This window comes from Peromyscus californicus, unplaced genomic scaffold, assembly GCF_007827085.1.
Source record: "Peromyscus californicus insignis strain IS unplaced genomic scaffold, ASM782708v3 Scaffold_17__1_contigs__length_78620276, whole genome shotgun sequence".
In the NCBI taxonomy this organism is placed as follows: domain Eukaryota; kingdom Metazoa; phylum Chordata; class Mammalia; order Rodentia; family Cricetidae; genus Peromyscus; species Peromyscus californicus.
Genome location: NW_026294469.1, coordinates 32,632,019 through 32,655,267, shown reverse-complemented (window position 1 = coordinate 32,655,267; position 23,249 = coordinate 32,632,019). Strand labels below are relative to the sequence as shown.

At 39.4% G+C, this 23,249-nt stretch overlaps 1 protein-coding gene across 1 annotated transcript in view; it reads right to left on the bottom strand.

The window, feature by feature from the left end:
* Stk32a (serine/threonine kinase 32A) overlaps positions 1–22,398 on the bottom strand; it is a 120,804-nt gene extending 98,406 nt beyond the window's left edge. The window contains exons 1-2 of the mRNA XM_052742116.1: positions 22,136–22,398; positions 18,082–18,227 (exon numbers count right to left, since the gene is read on the bottom strand). Coding sequence (XP_052598076.1) covers positions 18,082–18,133 — 52 coding nt within the window. The 5' untranslated portion in view covers positions 18,134–18,227; positions 22,136–22,398. The remainder of the gene's footprint in view (positions 1–18,081; positions 18,228–22,135) is intronic.
* Positions 22,399–23,249: the final 851 nt, after the last annotated feature.

Sequence of the window (23,249 nt, the reverse complement as noted above, 5' to 3'; positions counted from 1 at the left end):
TGTTTGTTGTTGCCTATTATTTTGAAGCATGGTCTCACTATGCAGCCCAGGTTGGCTTTGAACTCAGAATCTCCTGCTCTAGCACTTCGTGCTCTGGAATTACACACTTGTCCCACTATACCTACTGTTTTCTCACCTGGTACTGTTTAAAAATGACAGCTCTTCTTGTGCTGCCCTTAAATGGCCTTAGACTTGTCTTTTTATCTCCTATCTCTGTTTTCCTGTTGTTCTAACAAACTTCTCTAAATGTATCTTTTTAATCATCTTTGAATTTTTCCATTTAAGCTCAAAGATGCTTTCCCAAAACTCATTTTTGCTTTCTGGCTATTACTCCACCCCCTCTTGCTCTGCATTGTTTATAAGATCTTTTTCCCTCTCAGCAATATGGTTTGCCTGAAGTGGTTTCTCCTATTTATCCATGCAAATCTGCTTTAGTTTCTACAGGTCGTGTTATAACCTTTCATAAGTGTCTGAAATCTTCATATTTCAATGTGCAGCCCTGATGCCCTGTTAGGACATTCTAAGCATGTGGATCTTGTGAGCAGCAATGCCTCTATATACCTTCTATACAGTCATGGCTGGCAATCAGACTTACAAAAACCTCTAGAAGTACTCCAGTAGGTACTAGGGTTGAGTTAGTTACCACTTTGAGAAGTGGGGAGAGAGCGGGAAGAGAAGCCCGTGGCAGCAGGAGGCAGAGTCGATCCTCCCAGTCTCTCTGTCCTCTGTAGCCATCCCCAATCTCTTCACTAGGGTTGCTTCCTTTGTAGAGGAAAAGCCACACAACAGCACGAAAAATCAGTTGTTTTCTATGTTGATTTTCTGTTTGTTTGTTTCGTTTCTTTTTCCCTGTCTGGCGGGGTATTAGAAGGAAATGAATTTCTGAACCAATAGTCAAATACTCTCTATTTTAGATTTCCCCATTCACCTCTGCCTCTAGTGGCTCCTGACACTGCACTTCCTAATCACCAAAGGCTTTAGTTGGTGAATCTGCCCATGACCCAGCTCTCTCCACAGTACTTAAATCTTGATTTTCCTGATTCTAGGCTGTCTGCTTTCTAGTTTCTGCTTTATTAACAGTGAGATCTCCTCTGCCCTGTTTTTCAGGCTTCTGGGACAAGATCTTAAACCAAATGATGTTAGAGAAATTTTCAAGATGGGCATGGTTGTGAACACCAGTAATCCCAAAATTCAAGAGGCTGAGCCAGGAGATTGTGTCTTTAAAGCTAGCCTGAGCCACATAGGGAGGCATACACACACACACACACACACACACACACACACACACACACACACACACACACACACACACACACACATCATTGAAAAAGAGAGAGTGAAAGTATAAGAATGTATCCTGTTCATCCTCTTTCTCCAGAGGGTGTTTTTCCCTTACCTATGCAGTGGGATTATGATACCTGCTCTACTTTATGAGGAGGTGGTAGTGATTAAGTGAGATAAGGCATATTAAATATAGAGAGAGTATACTAAATACTTAGTAAACAAGAGCTATTTTTTTGACAGAATTACATCTAAGAGTAAGAATTAACTATTTATTTACCATTCACTGGCTCTGTCACCTTGGTTAGTGGATCTTTGAAAATCATTTCAGACTCATCTCCTACAATCAAGCCAGCAAATGATAATGGTTTTCTTATCTATAGCTAAAGATTATTTCAAGAGCCAAATTAGTAAAAAGGATAAGCAAATATGAGATGCAAAGTATTCTCCTTGGACTTGGAGGCAAGCAGAAGAGGGTGAGCATTTCATTTCCATCTCTTTCTAAAGAATGAGCTTGTCCATGTTTTCCTCTCAGAGTTTTGGTTCTCAACTCTGCACATCGGTGTGGCTTATCATTTCCTCATAATGTCTCATGATATTATGATGAGATGGGTTAAGAAGGGATCTACATTATAAGCCCTGCTTTTATAAGCACTGATCCATCCTCCTCCTGTTGACAGGTACTGCTCAATCTTTCTCTCCAAGCCGAATTGTCTAGATTGAAGTTCCCCTATACAACTTCTCACCCAAGAGAATCATAAACTTTTGCATATGAAGGCAAGCTCATTCTTCAATTTGGCAATACAGCATGGATGTCTTTGGTAAGTCCATAGATCATTTCTTCAAAAAACAAACAAAAAACAATGGAATACACAGAACAAATTCAGCTTTATAAAACTTCTTACTGGGCTCCTTGGAATTCTGTTTATGGACCCATGCTAACATTCAGATCTCCTTTAAATGGATGGTGGTCTTCTCTAAGCCAGAATGCTAAAGTAAACACTAAACATAGGGCTGTTTTGAAGACGAATGACAATCTAATCTGCTAACACTTTGGAACGCTTGGTTTGTGAAACAATGTGCCAGCCATCTTACATTATTTCATTTAATTGTCATTATTCAAAAAAAGATAAAATAGTGAGTCTTGAAGACAGTGGGTAACATACTCAGGGTCTGAGAGTTTGTGAGAGTTGAAATTTTTAATAAAACCAAGAATGTCTATTACAAGTTGAGTGTCTCCTAAAGAGATATGTTCTAACCCCTGACACAAGAATAATATGAACTTATTTGGTAATGATTTTATAGAAAATATGTTTAGTTCAATTTAGATGATGTCATAATGGAATAGAGAGGCCCCTAATCCAATATTAGCATTTTCCTTGTAGAAAAAAAATTTCATATAAATACAGGCACAGAGTGAAGATATTTTTGCAAAGACACAGACGTATTTGGATTTACCCTGCCTCAAGACACAGAACACTGGGCTACCAGACCTTTGATGAGTCTGGGAGAAGGATCACCAAAGAATGGAAAGGGCGTATGGCCCTGATAATACCTTGATTTCACACCTCCAGCTTCCACTGTCCTGAGACAATGGATTTCCCTTTTTATAAACCATCTGCTTCGTGATACTTACAGCAGCAGTGCTGGGAAAATTTATGTGATGAGTAATTCCAAAACCCAAGTTCTTTTACTTTAGATAAAAAGCATGCACTTTCTCTATCCATACCTAAATGGAGGTAGAATCACTTATCCAGTTATCACATTCAAAATGTGATAAAATGTTAAATGGCAGGAAAGTATTGGCTAATAACAACTCCAATAACAAATTCCTAGAGCTTGCAAAACAGCTGGAATTGTATATTTATTATCAGAAAGTGTTAAGCAGAGCAACAGAACCATGCTAAGATCCTGGATGGGAGCACCCTAAAATTCCGTGGGATGTCACTGGTGCCAGTACTAAACCTGAGAAGAGGATTGCTCCTCCTGTGTATCATTTCTGTCAGAATCCACTGAAATTCCCTGTGCACAACACATTCTGAATGAAAGCAACATGGTATACCCTGGTCTTCAGAGCACCCACTCCTTCCATATAAATAAGCAAATGAGATGTGCAGGCCGCAGGCTCAGGCATAGTCCTTACTCTAGCTCATAGCTCACTACAAGATTCTTTCATGGCAAATATTTTGAAGGGGAAAGAAGGATCATTCTTCATCCTCATGTAAGGGTAAATGCAAGTCCTCCATGATAAATGCCTTGAATGGCTGGGCTGTAAGAGTTTTTGCTGAGCAATATTGCTCCTAGAAATATACACTAAAGATTAAAAGCAAAAACTCTAACAAATACTTGTATACTGATATCCACAGCAGTAGATCTCAATAGTTCAAACACACAAACAGCCCAACAATCTACAGCACAAATAACGTAAGTAAAGGTGAATAATATCAATGTAATATGCAATATTATTGGACAACTAAAAATAATGAGATTTGATACACACTGTAGTAATTAACCTGGGTGAAGTGAAACAAGGTGGACAGAAGGGACAATCTTAAAGGAGTCCCCTTTTATGCAGTGGACAGAATACCCATGTTCCTAAGGACAGTAGGAAGAGATACTAGGGGCAGAAGGCAGAAGGACCTGAGTTGTTGTTTAATGGACATCCTATTCCTCATTGTAAAGAAAGAAGGTTCTAGAGATGGGCAATGGTAGTGGTTGTACAACATCGTGACTGTGCTTAATGCTGCAAAAATGTACACATAAACTATCTAAAATGTTCAATTTCACATTATGTGTATTTTCCACACTATAATGCTAAAATATCTCACTTTTAAATAGATGGTATAAAAGCATCCATAAGTTTCTTAAGAGCTTGTTAATTGTATTTACTAAAATACAGACTTTACTTATTTCTAAAACATAGTCATATTTGCAATTAATTCTATATAAATAAACCAAGCAAACTTCTTTACTGTTTCATCATGTGTAAATGATTTGAATTCTCAACTATAGAGGATACCTGTTACTTTCCTCCTATAACAAAGTTTTTTCAAGGTTAAAGATTTATTAAATTACAGCATTGCAATGTAAAAGATCTCATTTTATTTTAGCACTTACAGTTAAAACTATGTATATTTTAGGTAAATTGAAATATGTTTGTGTTGTAGAATTTCCCAGACACTAAATTATAGTTTCAACAAATCAACAAATGTTAAGCAATTGGAATAAGCTACACACAATATTTGGGGAAGTGGGCTTCTAGAAGTATATACACTATCACCCCAAATATGTCTCATGCCTCTTATAAATGTACCCAATCTTTACAGAGACTTGAATGTATTCATTTAGTCAATAATTCAAAGACCAAGGATTAAAAGATGGACAAAATAGACAGAATTAACAAAGTTTCAGAAACTTTAAACTCCAGTAAGAAGAGAACACAATAACAAACACATAAATTCAACAACAAATTTTAAAAAATCCAGGATTGTGGTGATAATTGTGTCCCCCAATATATTGTACACCCTAATAAACTTACCTGGGGTCAGAGAACAGAACAGCCACTAGACAGACATAGAAGCCAGAAAATGGTGGCACACACACCTTTAATCCTATCACTTGGGAGGCAGAGATCCCATCCAGATCTCTGTGACTTCAAGGCCACACTGGAAATAGCCAGGCATGGTGACACACGCCTTTAATCCCAGGAAGCGATGGCAGAAAGCAGAAAGGTATATAAGGTGTGAGGATCAGGAACTTTTTGTTCTGCTTCTCTGATCTTTCAATGTTCACCTTAATACCTGGCTCCAGGTTTGTTCTTATTAATAAGACCTGTTAAAATTCGTCTTACACAGGATAGTCGAGATGAAAGATACTAGGACAGAGAAGGACCTTCTGAATGCAAACACCTCAAAATATTAGCTATGATTTTCTCCTTGATTTCGTTTTCTGAGCATTCTATAATTCATGCACATTGCTTTCATAATTATCAAACTTCCTCTTAGGTCCATAGTTATACATGTCCTAAGAACAGCCACCATGAAGCCCATGAACCTTTGCATCCAAGTCTCTCACAATAGTGGCATGTAGAGAATATGATGTCTACAGTCTTCCGGAGGTCCTGGGGAGAGCAGGCAGGCTTACTTATATGAACAGGAACTAAAGACTTAAACAGAAATGTCTTATAACACTGCAATCAGGCATTAATTTTTGAACAGTCATCCTTCTATTTTATACTATGGGCAGAAAATGAAGTTGTCAAAGCAGCATCCATATTTTATGTAAATAAATACAGGTTATCTCACAGGCATATGCATTAAGTTGGTCTAAAGCAGTTAAAGAGAGTAATGAGCATAAAGAAGAATACATGATGAAAGCCACTGAAATAATGCTTAGAATCAAAGCGGGTAAAGAGAGGTGAGCAAATCCTGAGTAGCTCCATGATTGATTTGAGGAAATAACCTCCAGTCTGCAATATTCTAGTTTAAGAGGCACGGCTGTGACTTACTGCAGAACTGAAGAGGAATGTCACTCGGAAATGAAACTACTCACAGCTTTGTGAGCAGGAATCAGAGCAAGTTGAAGAGTGATTCCCCAAGTCGGTTCATTTAATTTTGTCACTTCTCTCTGGTCATGCATACAGGGAGTATGTACCTGTAGCTACAATAACTGGGGTTCATTTTATATGGGGGTTCAGGATATGATATAGATATCTGATTTCAGGAGTTAGTTTAACCTTCCTCTGCCTCAGTCCAGACCATGCATGTTTAAATTGCAGGCTGGTCTAATAATAAAATGCACTATGATTATTGGCTGTCTCTACCAACACCCCTAACAAAAATGTTACTTATTTCTTGTATATTTTTATGTTTCTTCTCTGAACTTTCATCAGTACCTAGATGTAGAAACAGGGCTGGCTAAGAACCCAAGATACAAGAACTCACCAGATAAACTGCCATCTTAGAGTGGAGAGCTATTTATCATGCCCTTTCTAGGGATGTCATGGTGGCTCTCACACACCAATTACCTTTAAATCAATACACAGACTCTTACTATTGATAGAATCTGGCAGACATCTTGGTTCCCAATGAGCATCCATCCTCTATCACTAACAGGGGAAGCAGAAGGATATGCGCCAAGGCATCATTCCCAGGAAAGATCCATTATCCCATTCAACTTCTCTTATTCTCTTAGACACACAGTTCAAGTGTTAACTGGCAAGAACTTACAGAAAATCAAAGCCCATGAATAATACTAAAAAACCAACCAAACAAACAAACAGAAAACGTCTACAAAGCGAGTTCCAGGAAAGGCGCAAAGCTACACAGAGAAACCCTGTCTCAAAAAAAAAAAATAAATAAATAAAAACCCCAAAAAACAAAAAAAACAAAAAACAGTTGTAATCTTTTGAGTGCCAAGCCATGTGTGACTACCAAGATTCCACACTGCTGAAGCCAGCCTTGGTCCCCACTCTGATTTAACTCTTCCTTCACTTTATATAGGTTCGCTCCCATCAGCATCAGTACACTCGAATACGCCTCTGAAAAGATTTCTCTGTCACTATACTCAGCTTTGACTGTTGGTTTATCCTCTCCTTACTTGCAGGTCACACTTCTTCAAGAAGTCAGGTATATTTGCTGCACCCACTTCCTTACCTCCCATCCACCCCTAACCACTTGTCATCTCATGCTTGCACAATCCTTCTGACATGCTCTTGTCAATAACACCAGGTTCCTCCTTGTTTCCATGCCTTTAGACATATCCACCTGTTCATCCACACAGGAGCATCCGACACAGATGACTTCTCCCTCTTTCTCCAAACATTTTCATTGCTTAAATTTTGGGACCAACCTTGTTCATTCTGATCTGCCTGTTACATCTTTTTCCTTAGCTGATGTGCACTCCTCTACCTGACTTCTCCATTCGGTACTAGCTTCCTCCTTTCCATCCCTGCCCTTCCTTAAGGAAGATGCACCAGCCTGTAAGGAATCAAATGCCATGCCTCTGTTTCTAACCCAGATTTTGCCCTCACCACTAGGCCCTCCATTCTAGTCTTCTAGCTGTGTCCTACTTTGCTTCTGGTTGCTGTGGTAAAACAATGACTAAAACCAGCTTGGGAAGAAAGGGTTTATTTCATCTGACATTTCCAGGTAACAGTCAATAACAGACGGAAGTCAGGACAGGAGCTCAAGACAGAAATGGAAACAGAACTGTGGAGGGACACTACTTACATACAGGCTTGCTTTCCACAGCTTGCTCAGCCTGCTTTCTTATACAACCCAGGACCACTTACCCAAGGGTGGCACCACCTATAATGTATTGTGCTTTCCCATGTCAATCATTAACCAAGAAAATATCCTTACAGACTTACTTATAAAGCCAAGCTGATAGAAGCAATTCCTTCACTGAGGTTCCTTCTTCATAGGTGACTCTAGTTTGTGTCAGACTGATAACGAGTAACCAGTACAACTGGACAATACCAGATTCAAAGAGAATTTATAACTCTGCCTCTATCTGTCCTGAACTCCTATCCCCACTTTTCTTAAGCAAAGACCCAGGATTCCTTCTTTTTGTCCTTTAAATCTTACTCCACATTCAAAACACCAGTAACTTCTAATTGTTTTGTGGAGGGAAAAAAAATCAGTTTTCAAGCTTCCCAAAGTTTCTGTAAACTCCATCTCCAGTCATTATGTCAGTCTGGGCATTATCATGTTGCACTTACATAATGAAAGTGCTCCTAATGAAAACAGATCGTTTAATATTATCTCCACCTCAATTCCTTAAGTGAATTCATAACAGTTATACACAAAACTTCTGATAGAACTTTGAATTTCACAGATCATAAAACCTTCTATTTCTTTTCCATCCTCAAAATAATTTTTTAAAAAAGCATAAGGGACAAAAGGAAATCCAACACTGAGTGACTTATTTTTTATTTACCAAGTGAAAGCATTGAAATCTGTAATTCTAATAATTACAATGAACATGGATAATATTTATTATTATGTGCCTGACACTAGTCAAACTCTTTACACAAAAAAAAAACTACATGAGGCACACATGATTATCTGCTTCCTTTTACAATTAAGAAAACAGGCCTGAAGCAAATTGCTTATCTAAGTTCTCACTATGAAACATAATTTCAATTTTCACAATCCTCAGATACTACAAACACAACAACACAGACCTAAACACAATTAGAATTCTAATGGTTTAGCTTGGTGAGAAACATATTGCCTTATCCTAATCTCCTCATTTTACCTCAGTCAGACAAAAACTTGGTCATCCATAGCAGTGTCTGGGACTGTGGCTCTCTGACAGCTTGATACTGGTTATGGGCAAAGGGGAGCTCTCAAGCCTGTCCCTTATGATCCACTAGTGAAAACTGATTTTGTACACCATCATCAATCCGGCACCATCCCAGACAAAAGTGGCAATAAATGGTTAAGGCGTTGACAGTCTGGCAAGACCTTTAAAAAACATGGTGGAATTTCTCCAGAGAAGTGGCCTCCAGGGCAAAGGATGGCCACTGTGTGCACTGTCAGCATTTCCTTTTATGAGACATGGTGCCCCAGGAAGTCTGGGATTTGCTGTGACCAACACTGGGGCCAAGACAAAGCAAAGGATACTTTTCATGTCCCACTGCCTGGGCCCCAAATCATAAATTTATTTGGAAATCAGAAGTACGTTAACACTCTAGAAGAAACCACAAAGTAGGACAGTGAAGCAAAATGAAAGATTAATATCTCTAACTGTTGGATGCCCTTCAGTTGAACACATATCCCTATTGGGAGGCAAATTCTGCTTTAGTCATATTTCAAATACAATACTGGTTGTAATTATTTACTTGAATCCAGATTATGGAGTAAAGAAAATTTGTGTGTGTGTGTGTGTTTATCTTTCATCTATCTATCTATCTATCTATCTATCTATCTATCTATCTATCTACCTACCTATCTATCTACCTATCTATCTATCTAATCATCCTCCCAATTTGCACATATTATCTTCCCAATTTGTACATATTATCTTTGCAAACACTAGCTTATTGTTCAAAGTAAATCTCGCAGGTGAAGTAAATGAGAGTTAGTGAAGGCTGAATTATCCAAGAACAGATTCTGGCCTCTTTGCCCCATCTCTTAAATTCAGAGGATTTAGTTATGAATAGAAGAAAGGTTCCCAGGATGTGTACTAAATGTCTACAAGTTACTGGAAGAGAAAAATTTACACGGTATAGTCTCTGGACAGAATTTAGCCCATCATCTATTTTCATACATTTCATGAACAATCATTTTTACATTTTAATTGACTGGAAATATCAAAGAACACCATCTGATGACAACTGAAAATATTTGGAAAGCCAAATTTTATAATCTGAACACTTGTATTGGTATAGAGCTATATTTGTCACACTACCTGTCAATGACAAGTTGACTGGCGGTGATTGAGGCTGTCCACATTGCCTACAAAGCATAAAATATTTACCATTTGGTTGTTATAGAGAACTTTTCCTACCCTTGTGCTAAATTAGTCTCACAAACAAATTTAAAAACAAAGATACAGACTCTTCAAGTAGGAAAGGAGCTTAATTGTATTTATTTTACTGTAAACATGCCTCCAGAGAGGAGACAAAAGTAATCTAAAAAGGAAAAGTAAAGTCTGAGTTGGGCAGTTAAATTCCAAATCTACAACCCTGAATTTTCCAGTCTTTATGTGCTATTTATATTGTGTTCACTACCATGTCTCATAAATATAATATTCCATCACTGGCTTCTTACTACTTCCTGTTTCTACATGTAACTACCACAAGTGTCGCACGACTCCACACAATTGAGATCACTACAGAACCCATAAACTGAAGGTTAATAGTTGTCACTATAATTAACATTACATGTGCAAGCCAAACAGCAAGACTTGGCTTTTCAGGAAGGCCTTCATAGGCATTCTCATTGAACATCAGCCGCATACAGGCACAGGCTTGCTACAGATTCAGTTTTTCCACTAACAGGGTTCTGAAGGAGGGGACTGGTCACTGAGCCTAACCAATTCACCCTGCCCCTCTCTGGTTTGGTGCTGATTCCAGAAACCACACTGATTGATAAACAGCACTGTGACTGGGGACTGAATGCACCTTCAAGCAATGGTAAGCCTGACAAGACAGGCCACCTACCAATGAGGGGCAGTATATATGATAAAAAGGTTGCAACCTAGAGCAGATATAATCACTTCATGGGGACCAGACTGCTCCTCTCAAGTAGTAACATGGTTAGTAACTTCTTCTGACCACTCTTCTCATGATCAACCAGGAATATTAACTAACACTACTTAATTATGCATACTTCCAGCATGCTCATCTCAGTCCTTTCTCTTCTTATATCATATCAGCACCCCAAACACAAACTTGGAGTCTCTGGACACTGTTATATGTTCCTTTTCTCAACACACCGTGGATAAATCTCTCTCTAGTTTGCACAGCTAGTCATCTCTTTGGTTGACATCTTAGGAAAGTGTCGCTTTTTGGAATTTCTGGAGCTAAGGCTTTTGTCCTAAATCTTTAGTTAAAGTTATAAGATGAAAATATTTTTTAAAAAATCTAGTCTTGGATAGGATTTTTAAAAAAAAGGTTATCATTAGCAACTACTTCACTTTCACTTGGTCATAAAATATTCTTGATAATAACATCATAAAAAAAACAAATTCAAATTAAATAAATCCAGCTGCTATTTCAAACAGATACATCCAACATCCCAAAATTAAACTAAGCTATCCTGTGTTTTCCTCATTAACCTTAATAAACATGAATCACACAGCAATGAAGAGCTTATGAAGAGGACTTAGGGAATAATCATCACTCTTCACATGTACTATGAAGATCCTATTACGCTTCTACAAATTGTATTAAGAATATTTCACATAAAATCTGTTCCTATTGAACCAGAAGGGGCAATGGCAAGAAAGGATGTTTTCAAGACAACCTCTCCTTTGTTTCCTAAACTGTATTCCACAAATATTTTGTGCCACAATAGATTTAAAAGTTTCCATATAGGTAATGGTTCAATTTCGACATATATCAGAAAAAATCTCAAGAAGACTGAGATTTTAATATTGTAGGTCTTTTATGAACCTTTTTTATACTTGTACAATTGTGGATCACTAAGGCAATGTGGTTACCTTCCCAAATTTGAATAAATTCTCTTGAATGTGTTTCTAACTGATTGCCGGCAGCACTCAAGTGTCCAGTGCTGGCTAAAACTTTAAGGTCAGTTTTCTTGGCTTTCTAGTTGCTGTCTCTTACCTTTTCCAATGCTTTTTCATGGAGAAATAAAGCACTTGCAAATTAAAAATATTTCCACAAGAAGTTGGACCTGAGGTTATTTAAGATAAAGGAATTGACTGAATGTTAGATGACAGAAGTATTTAAATAAGCCAATTCTCAGGGGGAAGGGGGAATTACCTTTAACTTTTCTGGTTATTCCAATCTCAATAAATATAACATAAAGCAATATTGCTCTACTCTGGTCTGTAGGAGAAAATCTGGAATTCATTGGCCTACCCTCTTGGATAGAAACATGCATTGCATGGGTGTTTAAATTCCAGCAGTTTCTAACGTCCTTCCTAGCTGGAATCAGTTCAGTAATCCTCCCATTTCTTTTGGATTGCAAATCTGTGACCAGTTTTCTTGGCCCAATATTTTGGAGAACCCCCATTGCCTCTGTCACTGAAGAAGATGTTGGAAACTGGAAATAGCCACATATCCTAGGAGACGAGTGTTGCCAAATGAAAGAACATTGAGTTTTCACCAAGTCCAAAGAAGAAGGCAATAAATGAGCTCTCTCTGCAAACTCAGGGCACTGATGAACTCTTTGGAGAAACTTTTTAACCTAAGGCCAATTTTTCTTAGCTGCAGAAGGCAGCTGTCTCTTGGCTTAACTAAACAAACTTTTCACCTCTATGTTCTCTGTGTGTGCTTGGAGACACATCACTACCCATGATCATGGCAGGATACTCTCCTCTTGTTGAACTGTATATAACTTTTCAACGTTTAAAATACTGGATGAAGGGGGAAAAAAATGAACCAAACCAAAGTACTGCACTCCAAATAGCTAAGGTAGATTTAAAACAACAATATGAACATTAAAAACAAAGGTCATTTGCCTTCATTTTCTTTGTGAATAACATATTTTTCTATGTTAGTAATTTTTTTTCTCAGCATATGTATATAGCCACTAGGTGTGGGGAAAACTTGCCTGCTAATCAAATTAGGTTGCTTTAATGGTCACTTTGAGTTTAAAAAAGAAAAGGAAAGGAAAAAAGAAAATGTCATCTCAGGGAGATAAAGACAAGCCAAATAAGAGACCATAATTTTGTGTATCCAGTAACTTGGCTTATATAGATCTCCTCAGAACCTATAAAATCCTGTGTTCTGTCAATCAATTCAATTAATATTGTCACCAGTAGGCCATAGTGACTGTGGCATCTATTGAGTCACATTTAATCTATTTGTTTTAAGAAACTGAAATACTTCTAAGAGCTCATGCTAAGAATTTCTGCCACTAGTAAATACTACTATTGATTATCATTAATTGGGTGGTTACCTTATGCAGAACATCTTACTGTTTTACTTGCATTATTTTACTTAATCTGCACAGTTACCCAAGGACATATTCAAGACATGTTTTGTTAAAAAAAAAAAAGACTAGATAAGCCAAACTTTATTCTCTTCACTAGCAAATCTCCCACTTCGCTTCATCAAAGACCAACCTAAGTAAAGAACAGAATGACACTTTCAAGCTTAAACATCAGATGAGCCACCACAAAATGCTAGAGTCAGGATGAATCCTAACAAGGATAGCTCACCTCAAGGGACTTCTTGTAACAGTCCATCTCATTTCTTAATTATCTTCAAAGTGAACAAAACCATTTTCTATGAGAAATAACCCTTAAAACATTGTCTGAGGAAACTATTATATATTCTTCTTAACTCTATGTACTGGGGATATGAAACCACTTAAAGGAAATGTTAAATACTTTTTTCATCACATTAAAGAATTCTTCTCTGCAATATTTTTAAGTAATTAAATTGGCTCATTTTACTGCTCTAGATTCTGGCCCAGTTTGATTATTTATACAAAATTACAGATATAAAAATTACATAGATATTAATGTTCTTTGATTGACCCATTGGACAGAAGCTGGACAGTAATCAAATGAAGCCTTGGTTTGTGCTCAGTCCACAACCACACAAAGTACCAAATGGACCTCATTGGATTTATTGAGCTGAAACACAAACAGAGGCCAGAGAGGTGGTTCAGTGGGTAAGGCATTTGCCACACAAGCATAAACACTGAAGTTCAGATCCCCAGAACCAATAAAAGCGGAGCAAGGCTGTAATCCTAGAACTGGGGTTGGGAGATGGGAAGATACAGGCAGATTCTAGGGGCTTGCTGGCCAGTCAGTCTAGCAGAAACTTCAAGTTCAGTGAGAAATCCTGTCTCAAATATATAAAGTAGAGATGAGATTGAGACATGCACCCAATGCCAACCTTTGCCCTCCAAACATGAATACTTGTACACACATGAATATCACACACATACAAAGTAACTTCATCACAATGGCATACCTTTCCTCTTCAAAATTTAATATTAGAAAGTGTCTTAGTTAGGTTTTCTATTACTGTAAAGAGACACCATGACCACAGTAACTTATTTATTTATTTATTTGTTTGTTTGTTTGTTTATGGTTTTTTTCAAGACAGGGTTTCTCTGTGTAGCTTTGGGGCCTATCCTGGAAATTGCTTTGTAGACCAGGGTGGCCCTGAACTCAACTGCCTCTGCCTCCCAAGTGCTGGGATTAAAGGCATACGCCACTATTGTCTGGTCTGACCATGGTGACTCTTATAAAGGAAAACATTTAATTGGGGTGGCTTACAGTCCATTATCATCATGGTGGGACACGGCAATGTGCAGATAGACATGGTACTGGAAAGGTAGCTGAGAGTTCTATATCTTATGCTGGCAACAGGAAATTGTTTGTCTCACTGGGCATGGCTTGAGCATATATGAGTCATCAAAGCCCGCCTCCACAGTGATACACTTCCTCCAACAAGGCCACACCTATTCCAACAAGGCCACATCTCCTAATAGTGCCATTCCCTATGAGCTTATGGGGGCCATTACATTCAAACTACCACATAAAGAGATAAATTGTTATGGAAACTAAGTGCAATCTCTTGGACAAACCCATATGCACCAAAGCTTATTATGATGCAGGTGAGTGTGCACTCCCAAAATTGTCATTACCTAAGCTTTGGAGTTGCTTTTTCTTGTGCTTGAACTATTCTTCTGAGGCCCTTATATAGCTAGCTTCTTTGAGCTCCAGCTATCACTGTCATACTGTTCCCAAGAGCACTCAGAGTCTTTTTTTTTTTTCCTGAACTTTCCAGGTTTGTGTCCTTGATAGATGTTTGCCTCCTGTCTTTAGGTTACAGGTTTCAAGACAAAGAACAAAGGCCTGGCTCCTTTCTTCCTCAGTTCTCTGTATCTAGCAAAGTGACAGGTAGAGCAGTGGTTCTCAACCTTCTTAACATTGCAACCCTTTAATACAGTTGTTCCTCATGTTGTGGTGAGCCCCCTCAACCATAAAATTATTTTCACTGCTACTTCATAACTGTGATTTTGCTACTGTTGTGAATTGCAATGTAAATGTCTGATATGCAGGATGATCTTAGGTAAAGGGGTCGCCTGTGAAAGGGTCATTCATTCCACCCCCAAAGGGGTCACAACCCACATGTTGAGAACCATTGAAGTAGATGCCTTTGCCTTTCACTGGTAGCAGCTTATGTAAACGAACTGGGAGCCTAATCCCTCTGGGAAGCATAGACTAATGCTTATTTCAGATTTTCCCCTTATGGGGGCTGTTGTAGGTTTTCCCATTGGGTTCTGGACAAGAAAGCAAAAAAAAAAAAAAAAAAAAAGGAGCAATCTAGGGGATGTCAAGGCCTATCTGGGTATTAAATCTAACTCTTCTCTAATCTAAGTTTATTGTTTTGGTTTAAGAATAGTTTAAAGAGGGCTGGAGAGATGGCTCAGCGGTTAAGAACACTGGCTGTTCTTCCAGAGGTCCTGAGTTCAATTCCCAGCAACCACATGGTGGCTCACAACCATCTGTAATGAGATCTAGTGCCCTCTTCTGGCCTGCAGGGATACATGCAGACATTACACTGTATATATAATAAATAAATAAATCTTTAAAAAAAAAAAAAAAAAAAAAAGAATAGTTTAAAGAGTTATAAAGTGTAGCAAACTGTTGGATATACAACTGTCTCTGCTACTCCATAAGAAGGAATGGCTGTGCCTTTGCAGCATCACAATACTCAGCCTTCAGATGATGGAAATAGCCCTAGCAACTTAAGTGTGAAGCTGATGTCCATTTACTCACTCTGTTTACTATGAAGACCTTCCTCATGCAAACACTGGTTCTTCGTCCACAGAGAGCATAGTGAACCACATCAAAAAACACAAAAACAGTCTACTCATCTTTCTACTTCAGAGATGGGAAAGTCACATAACATTGCTAGTCTCTAGAGCCTTCCTTAAACTTCTTGATAAAAAACAAAGGGAAACACCAAAAAGAGCAATGAAAAGTTTAAGATCTTTCCAGTTATGTAATTCTTTTTGTCTCTGTGGAATATTTTTTAGAGACAGTAGTGATGCTATTCCTATGTTGACAGTGAAGAGCTTGATATTTGAAACACAGCATGTAGACCAGTCAAATAGTCTATATTTAAGTGTTTGCATCCAAACATTCAATACCAGAATGTGACCATTAGCCATGACAAAGATAGTGGCTTCCCATCCACGACAAACTCCAAATTACACCCCATTTTGTAACAAAAACTTACGTTTAGATGGTTCATGGCTACCCAAAACGATAAACTGCATTTTGCAGGCTATCTTAGAAGTAAAAATGTGCATGTGAACCAAAGTGCTAGACCATATCAAATCCTTAGAGGAATGAGTACATCTTCCTGACTGTCCTCTTTCTCAATAGCTGGGCATTGGATATAGATGGGCCATCAAGAGGCATGAAGGGATGGGTACCACTCTTGAGACGGGGGAGACAAGAAAAGCAAGACAGTCAGAACCAGTGCCCTAGCTATGTGCTTCCAAGGCCACTAGAGAAGAAAAAGCATGTCCATTTTGCATCACCCACTGCTATCTTCTGTTTGAAAGATCAAACTCACATTCTAAAACAATGAACTCCCTGGATGATCCAGAAGTGGCCGTGTGATCCCTCAAAGTGACTTGTTCTGAGCTGGAAAGGACTTCAAGGTTCTGTTCCACCTCTTCACTTTACTGAAGTGAAGATTGAAGCTAGAAGAGTAGACACATCTCCTGATCGTCACAGCTAGCTGGTAGTAGAACAGGTCGCAGGCACCCTGAATTCCAGTTCATCCTTCCCCTTTCTGGTGCAATTAGCAAAACTCCATAGAAGTTATTTTTGACTTTCCCTCTTGGAAGGTTGAACAGCTTGTTACTTGGGACCAAATGTCTCCTTTGTCTAAGACTGCAACAAACAGCTACCGTCCAACACATTCCAATAAGGATGCTCAACCTTCCACCATAGGCAGAAAAGAAGACGCAGCAAGGCCCAGGCCCCCATCCCAATGTGTCACTGCTGGGGACTGATGAAGAAGGAGGACTCAAGCTTGTACTTCTTGCCTAATGAACCCTAGCCTTGAATGTTTCCCTGCTCCTCAATGAAACTGGTTATTCTCACTGTGACATCCCACAATGAAATGTTTGGGATACAGAAGCATGTCAGTTACAAATTCAGAAGGCACCTACTTTTTAGAACCTGATTCTATAATACTGTGAGGAACAATTATCATCGACATGAAATTTTCTATAAAAACTTGTGTAGTTTTTTGTTGTTTTGTTTTGTTTTGTTTTATTTTGTTTTGTTTTGTTTTGTTTTATTTTACTTTTTACTCTTTGGGTGCCCACTACCCAGCTCCCAAAAAAATACACAGAGACTTATTCTTTCTTATAAATTCCTGGCCTTAGCTTGGTTTATTTCTAGCCAGCTTTTCTTAACTTAAATTATCCCATCTACCTTTTCCTTTTGGGCTTTTACCTGTTTCTATTTGTATATATCTTTTCTTTCCTTCTTAGTCTATGTCTGGCTGTTTGGCTGGGTGACTGGCCCCTGGCATCTTCCTCTCCTCCTTTTCTCACTCCTCTTTTTTTCTTTCTCCTTCTATTTATTCTCTCTGCCTGGCAGTCACACCTATCCTTTCTCCTGCCTAGTTATTGGCCATTCAGCTCTTCATTAGACCAATCAGATGATTTAGGCAGGCAAAGTAACATAGCTTCACAGAGTTAAACAAATGCAACATAAAAAAATGCAACACATCTTTACATCATTAAACAAATATCCCACAGCATAAATGGATGTAACACGTCTTCAACTAATATTCCACAACAAACTTGCAATGGGAATAACTTCAACTGTCAAAGGGTCGGAAAAAGAAACACATAAATCACCCAAATATCTGCCATGGGCGGCAGCTCTCTTTGGAGAAGGGAAGACACTACATAGTAGTGATTAAGAAAGTTGCCAAATGTATCATAAAAAGTAAACAACACATTCTAGATATTAACAAGGTCCTGGGGATTCATCCTTCGATTCATTCTCCCTCTATCCTTAGATACCCAGCTTGTACTTACTTGTGAAGCCATACATTTGTATTTGAATTTCACAAAATTCCATTTTTACATGCCAATGCGGCCCATTTCTTACCGTCCTCATTTTCATCAAACACTGGTGATTTGCTTGACGTGTTGGCTCCCATGGTAAAGTCTGCACTGATGTGGTCACTCTAGTTACAGTATGCTGGAAGAAACACTCATCTTTGTCCAGTATAGGTCCTGGAAAGTTAGGGGTATCTACAAAAAGAAGGAAACAAAGAAATAGTATAATATAGCTGTGATATATGCCCTGAATGAAGATTGTAACAAAAACATTAGCTTGTATTGCTATAGTGGAAATGTTTTGTCCTTAAAAATTATAATAGATACAATAGTGTATGAGACGACAGGAGAAGCCATGCTACACAGTGTCATCAAAACCCAATCTGTGCTTAGAAAGTGGGAGGACAGCAAAATATTTTCCCAGGTATTAAGAAAAAATTAAGGTAATAAGTGACTATAAAATAAAAATAATATTAGCAAACCTCTATGTTTTAAAGAAAATAGGCTAACTTTACATTTCCACTTTTTGCTGTGTGACCAAGAACAATATTAAAGTCTTCACTCTTAAGCATGAAGTCTTATTTTTCCCATCACCTTGGAAGGTACCACGCTGGATTGGATGTTACTAGCTAGTAGAGGGCATCCTCCAAACATTTTTCCTTCTCCTGGACTTGGGGATGATAATAGTTTTTACCAAAAAGGAGAGTTAAATGTGATCTACATACATTTAACTCTTTATAAATATATGGCATATATGTAAATGTATTATATATTCATATTATATGACTCCTATGCTGTATCATATGAATATACATTATGTGACATTTGTAAATTTTGCCTGTTTGGGGGGATATTCTCTTACAGAGCTGAGACCAGCCTTCAACTTCCATTACCTACCTCAGCCTCAATAGTTTGGAGAGTACAGGTATTCACCACTAGCCCTGGTTCTTATACATGTCCTTATGTACTGAGTACACAAATGTAGATACATACTTAATACAGTAAATTAAATACTTTTATAGTATACATATTCAGCAATTGCTGATCATCCTAAAGCTCAAATTAAATTATATAACCGAGAGATAAAAGCTCCTTTAAAATGTACATTTATTCATTGATTCCTTTTAAAATGTAAGTGTAAAGACTCTTGCCATCCCAGAACCTACTAAGCAGAGTCAGTGTCTGGGTTCCAGTGCTAAAAATTGCATGACTGTGGCCTTGAAACAGTTACTTAGCCTCTGGCCACGAAAATGGGGACATAATAGTGCTTCCTTCAGGAGTCACAAGCTCAAATGCCTTTAAGTGCCAGGAAGCTCATACAAAAGACCAAACCAGACCAGGTACAGGACATTCAGGCATTATGAGGACAATAGAAACATTGGCTTAATCTAAAAAATGTACTTGAGATCAGATGAAGAAATTGTTGCTATGTGGAAACACTGGCCAGGGATCTTTAGAACTACTGGAACAGGCCGAAGAGCCAGATTTTATAAAAGGACATTTTAAAATTCAGTTCAGCTCTACAGCTCAAAAAAATATTATGCTTGGGACAAATATGATTTATAGATACAGATAGAGAAGCAATAGAAGTATAGTAATTAACAAAGTACTTGGCATATACAGTATGAAAAGAGTAAATGTTTGTTTCTACTATTTTGACAGGTACAATATTTTCTTAGCATTTATTATTTTTCAGTTGCGGACACTTGTTGGCCTTTTGTTCTGTTTTGTTACTTTTTCCCCTTGGACTTTTTACACATTAAGTAAACACAGATTAGATGCAGAAATAGAGAGAGCACCCAAGACAGGCTGGTTTACAAATAAGTTATTTTTAAGAGGACTTGGGGAGTCCCTGCATATAGAAGAAAAGCTCATTTTCTCATTAGGAAAACGTAAGTCAAGCCTTCATTTGGAAGGAAGATCCATTAAGGAATCGTTACTTTTCCAACTAAGTGCCAACTGCTGGCAAAATGCCTTATAGTCTTTAAAAAGAATCATTAACTGTAGAGCAAAGAAAGAGTCAGCAATTAGGAAGTGACCAATTAAATGAGCTAGGCTTGGGGAGAGGGTTGGGGCAGGTGGCTGGTGGCTGCATGGAGCTCAGTGGGATTATTGAGATCCAGGAAGATAGAGAGAACTATTGTCTATGTAAATTAAAAAAATCAAAAGGCTTTTAAACAAGAGAACAATGAATAAAGAAAAAGTATGTAGACTGCCCATTTCATTTGATGGAGGGTCAAGAAGCAGAATGGATCATCCTTTGTATTTTATTATTGCATGGAATGCAGAAGGAAAAGTGAATAGCAATGACTCTATTACCAACAGCATTAGAAAATTGATCCTATATATTTGAAGGAACAATGGTTGTTACCACTGCAGAGTTGGACTATATTCACTTATATCTGGTAAAAACAAATCCTGAATGCATGCTTTCACACCACACAGCAGCTCTACCATTCTTGTATTTTCCTTCACACCTTATGTTTTTCTCAAGTAGCCCATCTTTCTGCTACACAAGATGTGCCAAGCATTAACCTTGCACTTTGTCAAATCAGATGGAGAAAGAGGTGGAAATATTATCGCCTTTTCCCACATTTTAGACTTACACTCTGGTGTGCAATTTTATCTACTGCCTAGCCATCAATTTCACTGAGAGAAAAGTACATGTAAAGTGAACCATTGCCATGATGTTTAGAGAACAGGTAAACAGTACTAGATGATGATGTCTTCCCCCATAATCTAGCTGAGAACTGTCTTTAACTTTTTCTCCCCCCGTGGATAACCAAATTAGGTAAGTTTCTTTCATAACTAGAAAAGAAATGGGCCTTTCTCTGGCAGGAAAATGGTGACTCATTCTTTCCACTCTGTCGAATAGAGAACAGGAGAAACGTTAAGACTCTTTCCCATAACACCTCTACCCCTTCTGACCTCCTGTTCTGAGTCCCCGGGGTCAGCTAAGTGTAGAGAGCAGCAGCTGTGTGAGGAAAGGGATCCCAAAGCATAGGAGGAGGAAAACAGATTTGCCTTGCAAGAATGGATAAGAGTTCACACTCTACTTTGAGTCCATAATTACCAGATTATTAAATGTAGCCTAATTTGCCAATATCGGCATTTCAAGTGTGGCTCGTAGCCCTGAAAGGTGGGCTGCTCTGAGTAGCTCTGTCTCCCTAGAGATTCCTAGAACTGGAGAACACCAGGTGTGATGCAAGAATATTGCAACATCTGACAGAACCGTGTAGATTTCATTATCACAATGGGTGCCCTGTCATAATTATTTTTTTTTTGCACTTGAAAAGCAGAACTTAAACTGAAAATATTTAGAAACACAAGAAAGAACGAAAATGGGAAATAGCCAAGTTAGCAACATTCTCTGTTAACAATTGTTTGTATTTTATAACTTTATTTCATCGTTTTTAGTTATTGAAAGTTAGCCCTCAAGCCAAATAGACTGCCTTTCCCATCTCCCAAAGACAGCTCATGGATCAGCACACACCCCCGCACTTTTAAAATGGAGAAGTGTTTTAAAATAAGCCACCTGAACCGCACCACGGAGGGTGCACCTAGCGTCTTGCTGGCCTCACATTAGCCATCCTATTTCTCTGAGATATAAGTATGAGCACACACGCACACACGTCTTTACAACTGTGGTTTTAAGTGCCGCCTAGCCATCCACGGTGTGAATACAGCACACTTTACTTTTCTGTGGGAAAATGTTCAAACTCCTCAGCATTGGATGGGGCAGGAGACGATAACAAGCACGAGAAGATAACAAGCAGGAAAGCAATGGTAGCCTCTTTTCAATTTAGATGAGAGAAGCTGGTGGGAAAACCACCCCCCACTCATTTCAACCCAGAGAGTATTTTAAGTCTTTGGGACAGAGGTGGTGCAAAGCTGGAGAAGCCAATGAGGGCGATAGCTAGAGTGGGTCCTATCCTCCATCTGGTTGTGCCGGCCACGCTGACCGACTGCCTTTGTGTTCTTTCTCATCCCCATCCCCTTGAACTTCTCAGCTTCCCACCAGTGCCCTTCTTCACCCGGGGCTATTCCCTATGTGCAATCTCTACTCACCCACTCCGTGTCCTTCCTCCAGCCTTTCCACTCACCTCAGAATGATGCTTCCATTCGAGGAGCTGGGGCTGACCGCACTCCACAGGCCAAGAGCAATGGGCACAGAAGACACCTGCCTAGCAGGACGCGGCGGCAGGAGCAGTCAGTTAGGGCTGCGAGCGGGCTCAGGCACCTGCGGCTGCACAGGGGGACCCAGTGCAACGGAGCAGCTCCCCAGCGAGGGGCGGGTCCTGGGCGAGGAGGAAAGCGCCGAGCAGCCCGCCAGGGGCGTCCCCAGACGGCGCCCTCCCCCGGAGCGGACTGCCAGTCGCCTGGACCCGTGCCAGTCGCCTGGGGACTGTGCGTCGTTGGCGGGGGCCGGACGAGCGCCCCGGGAGGGCGAGCTGGAAAGCAAGAGGGCGTGGCTGGGAGCCGGATCGCTGGCTCCACTGGCTCCGTCTCAAGCAGCCGCCTGCTGAGCGCTCCCCAACTTCTCAGACCCGGGCATGAATCTCCCCAAAGTGGTCCGTGGAGAGAACTCCCGTTCCCCCATCCCACTCCGTGCAGCGATGCAGGTGGTGGGTGTGAGGGGGGCAGGTACTAGATTCGGAGAAGTAAGGGTAGTCCATGGTTTTTTATTGCTGGGGTACTTGAGGCACAAGACAAGGAAAGGTTGCCCACTGTAGCAGGACCATCTGTGGGGAGACTCTCCTTGCCTCCAGCTTTTCCTCCATCTCTGTACACTCACCTGCTGGTGGAAGTAAGAGGGGGCACCCCCACAAGTACCAAGAGAGAGCTGTCAGGTCATCTTCCGTGGCAGTTCCGTCTACTTCCCTTGGCAGTCATCACAGCTGAAGTAACTTACTATTTCTCTCCAAGGCCAGGGTCACACTATCCCAGCCAAGGGAAGAGTGGTGCAGCAGCTGCTTCAGAAATGACCCCAATGACAGCGGGGCAGCTGCCGGGCGGGACAAATAAGCAGTGGAGCATCTAGTTTGAAAGTGGCAACAAGTTCTGTCCATCCTCACGTATCCCTGCCATATGAGAATTACAGATAAATGCTGTCGAACACTCACAGAAACTGAAAATGAGAACTTCAGGATTAAAACTCCCATTATTTCTAAACATCTGCAAGTTTTCACAATGTTTTTAAAACTGTTTAAAAAATAA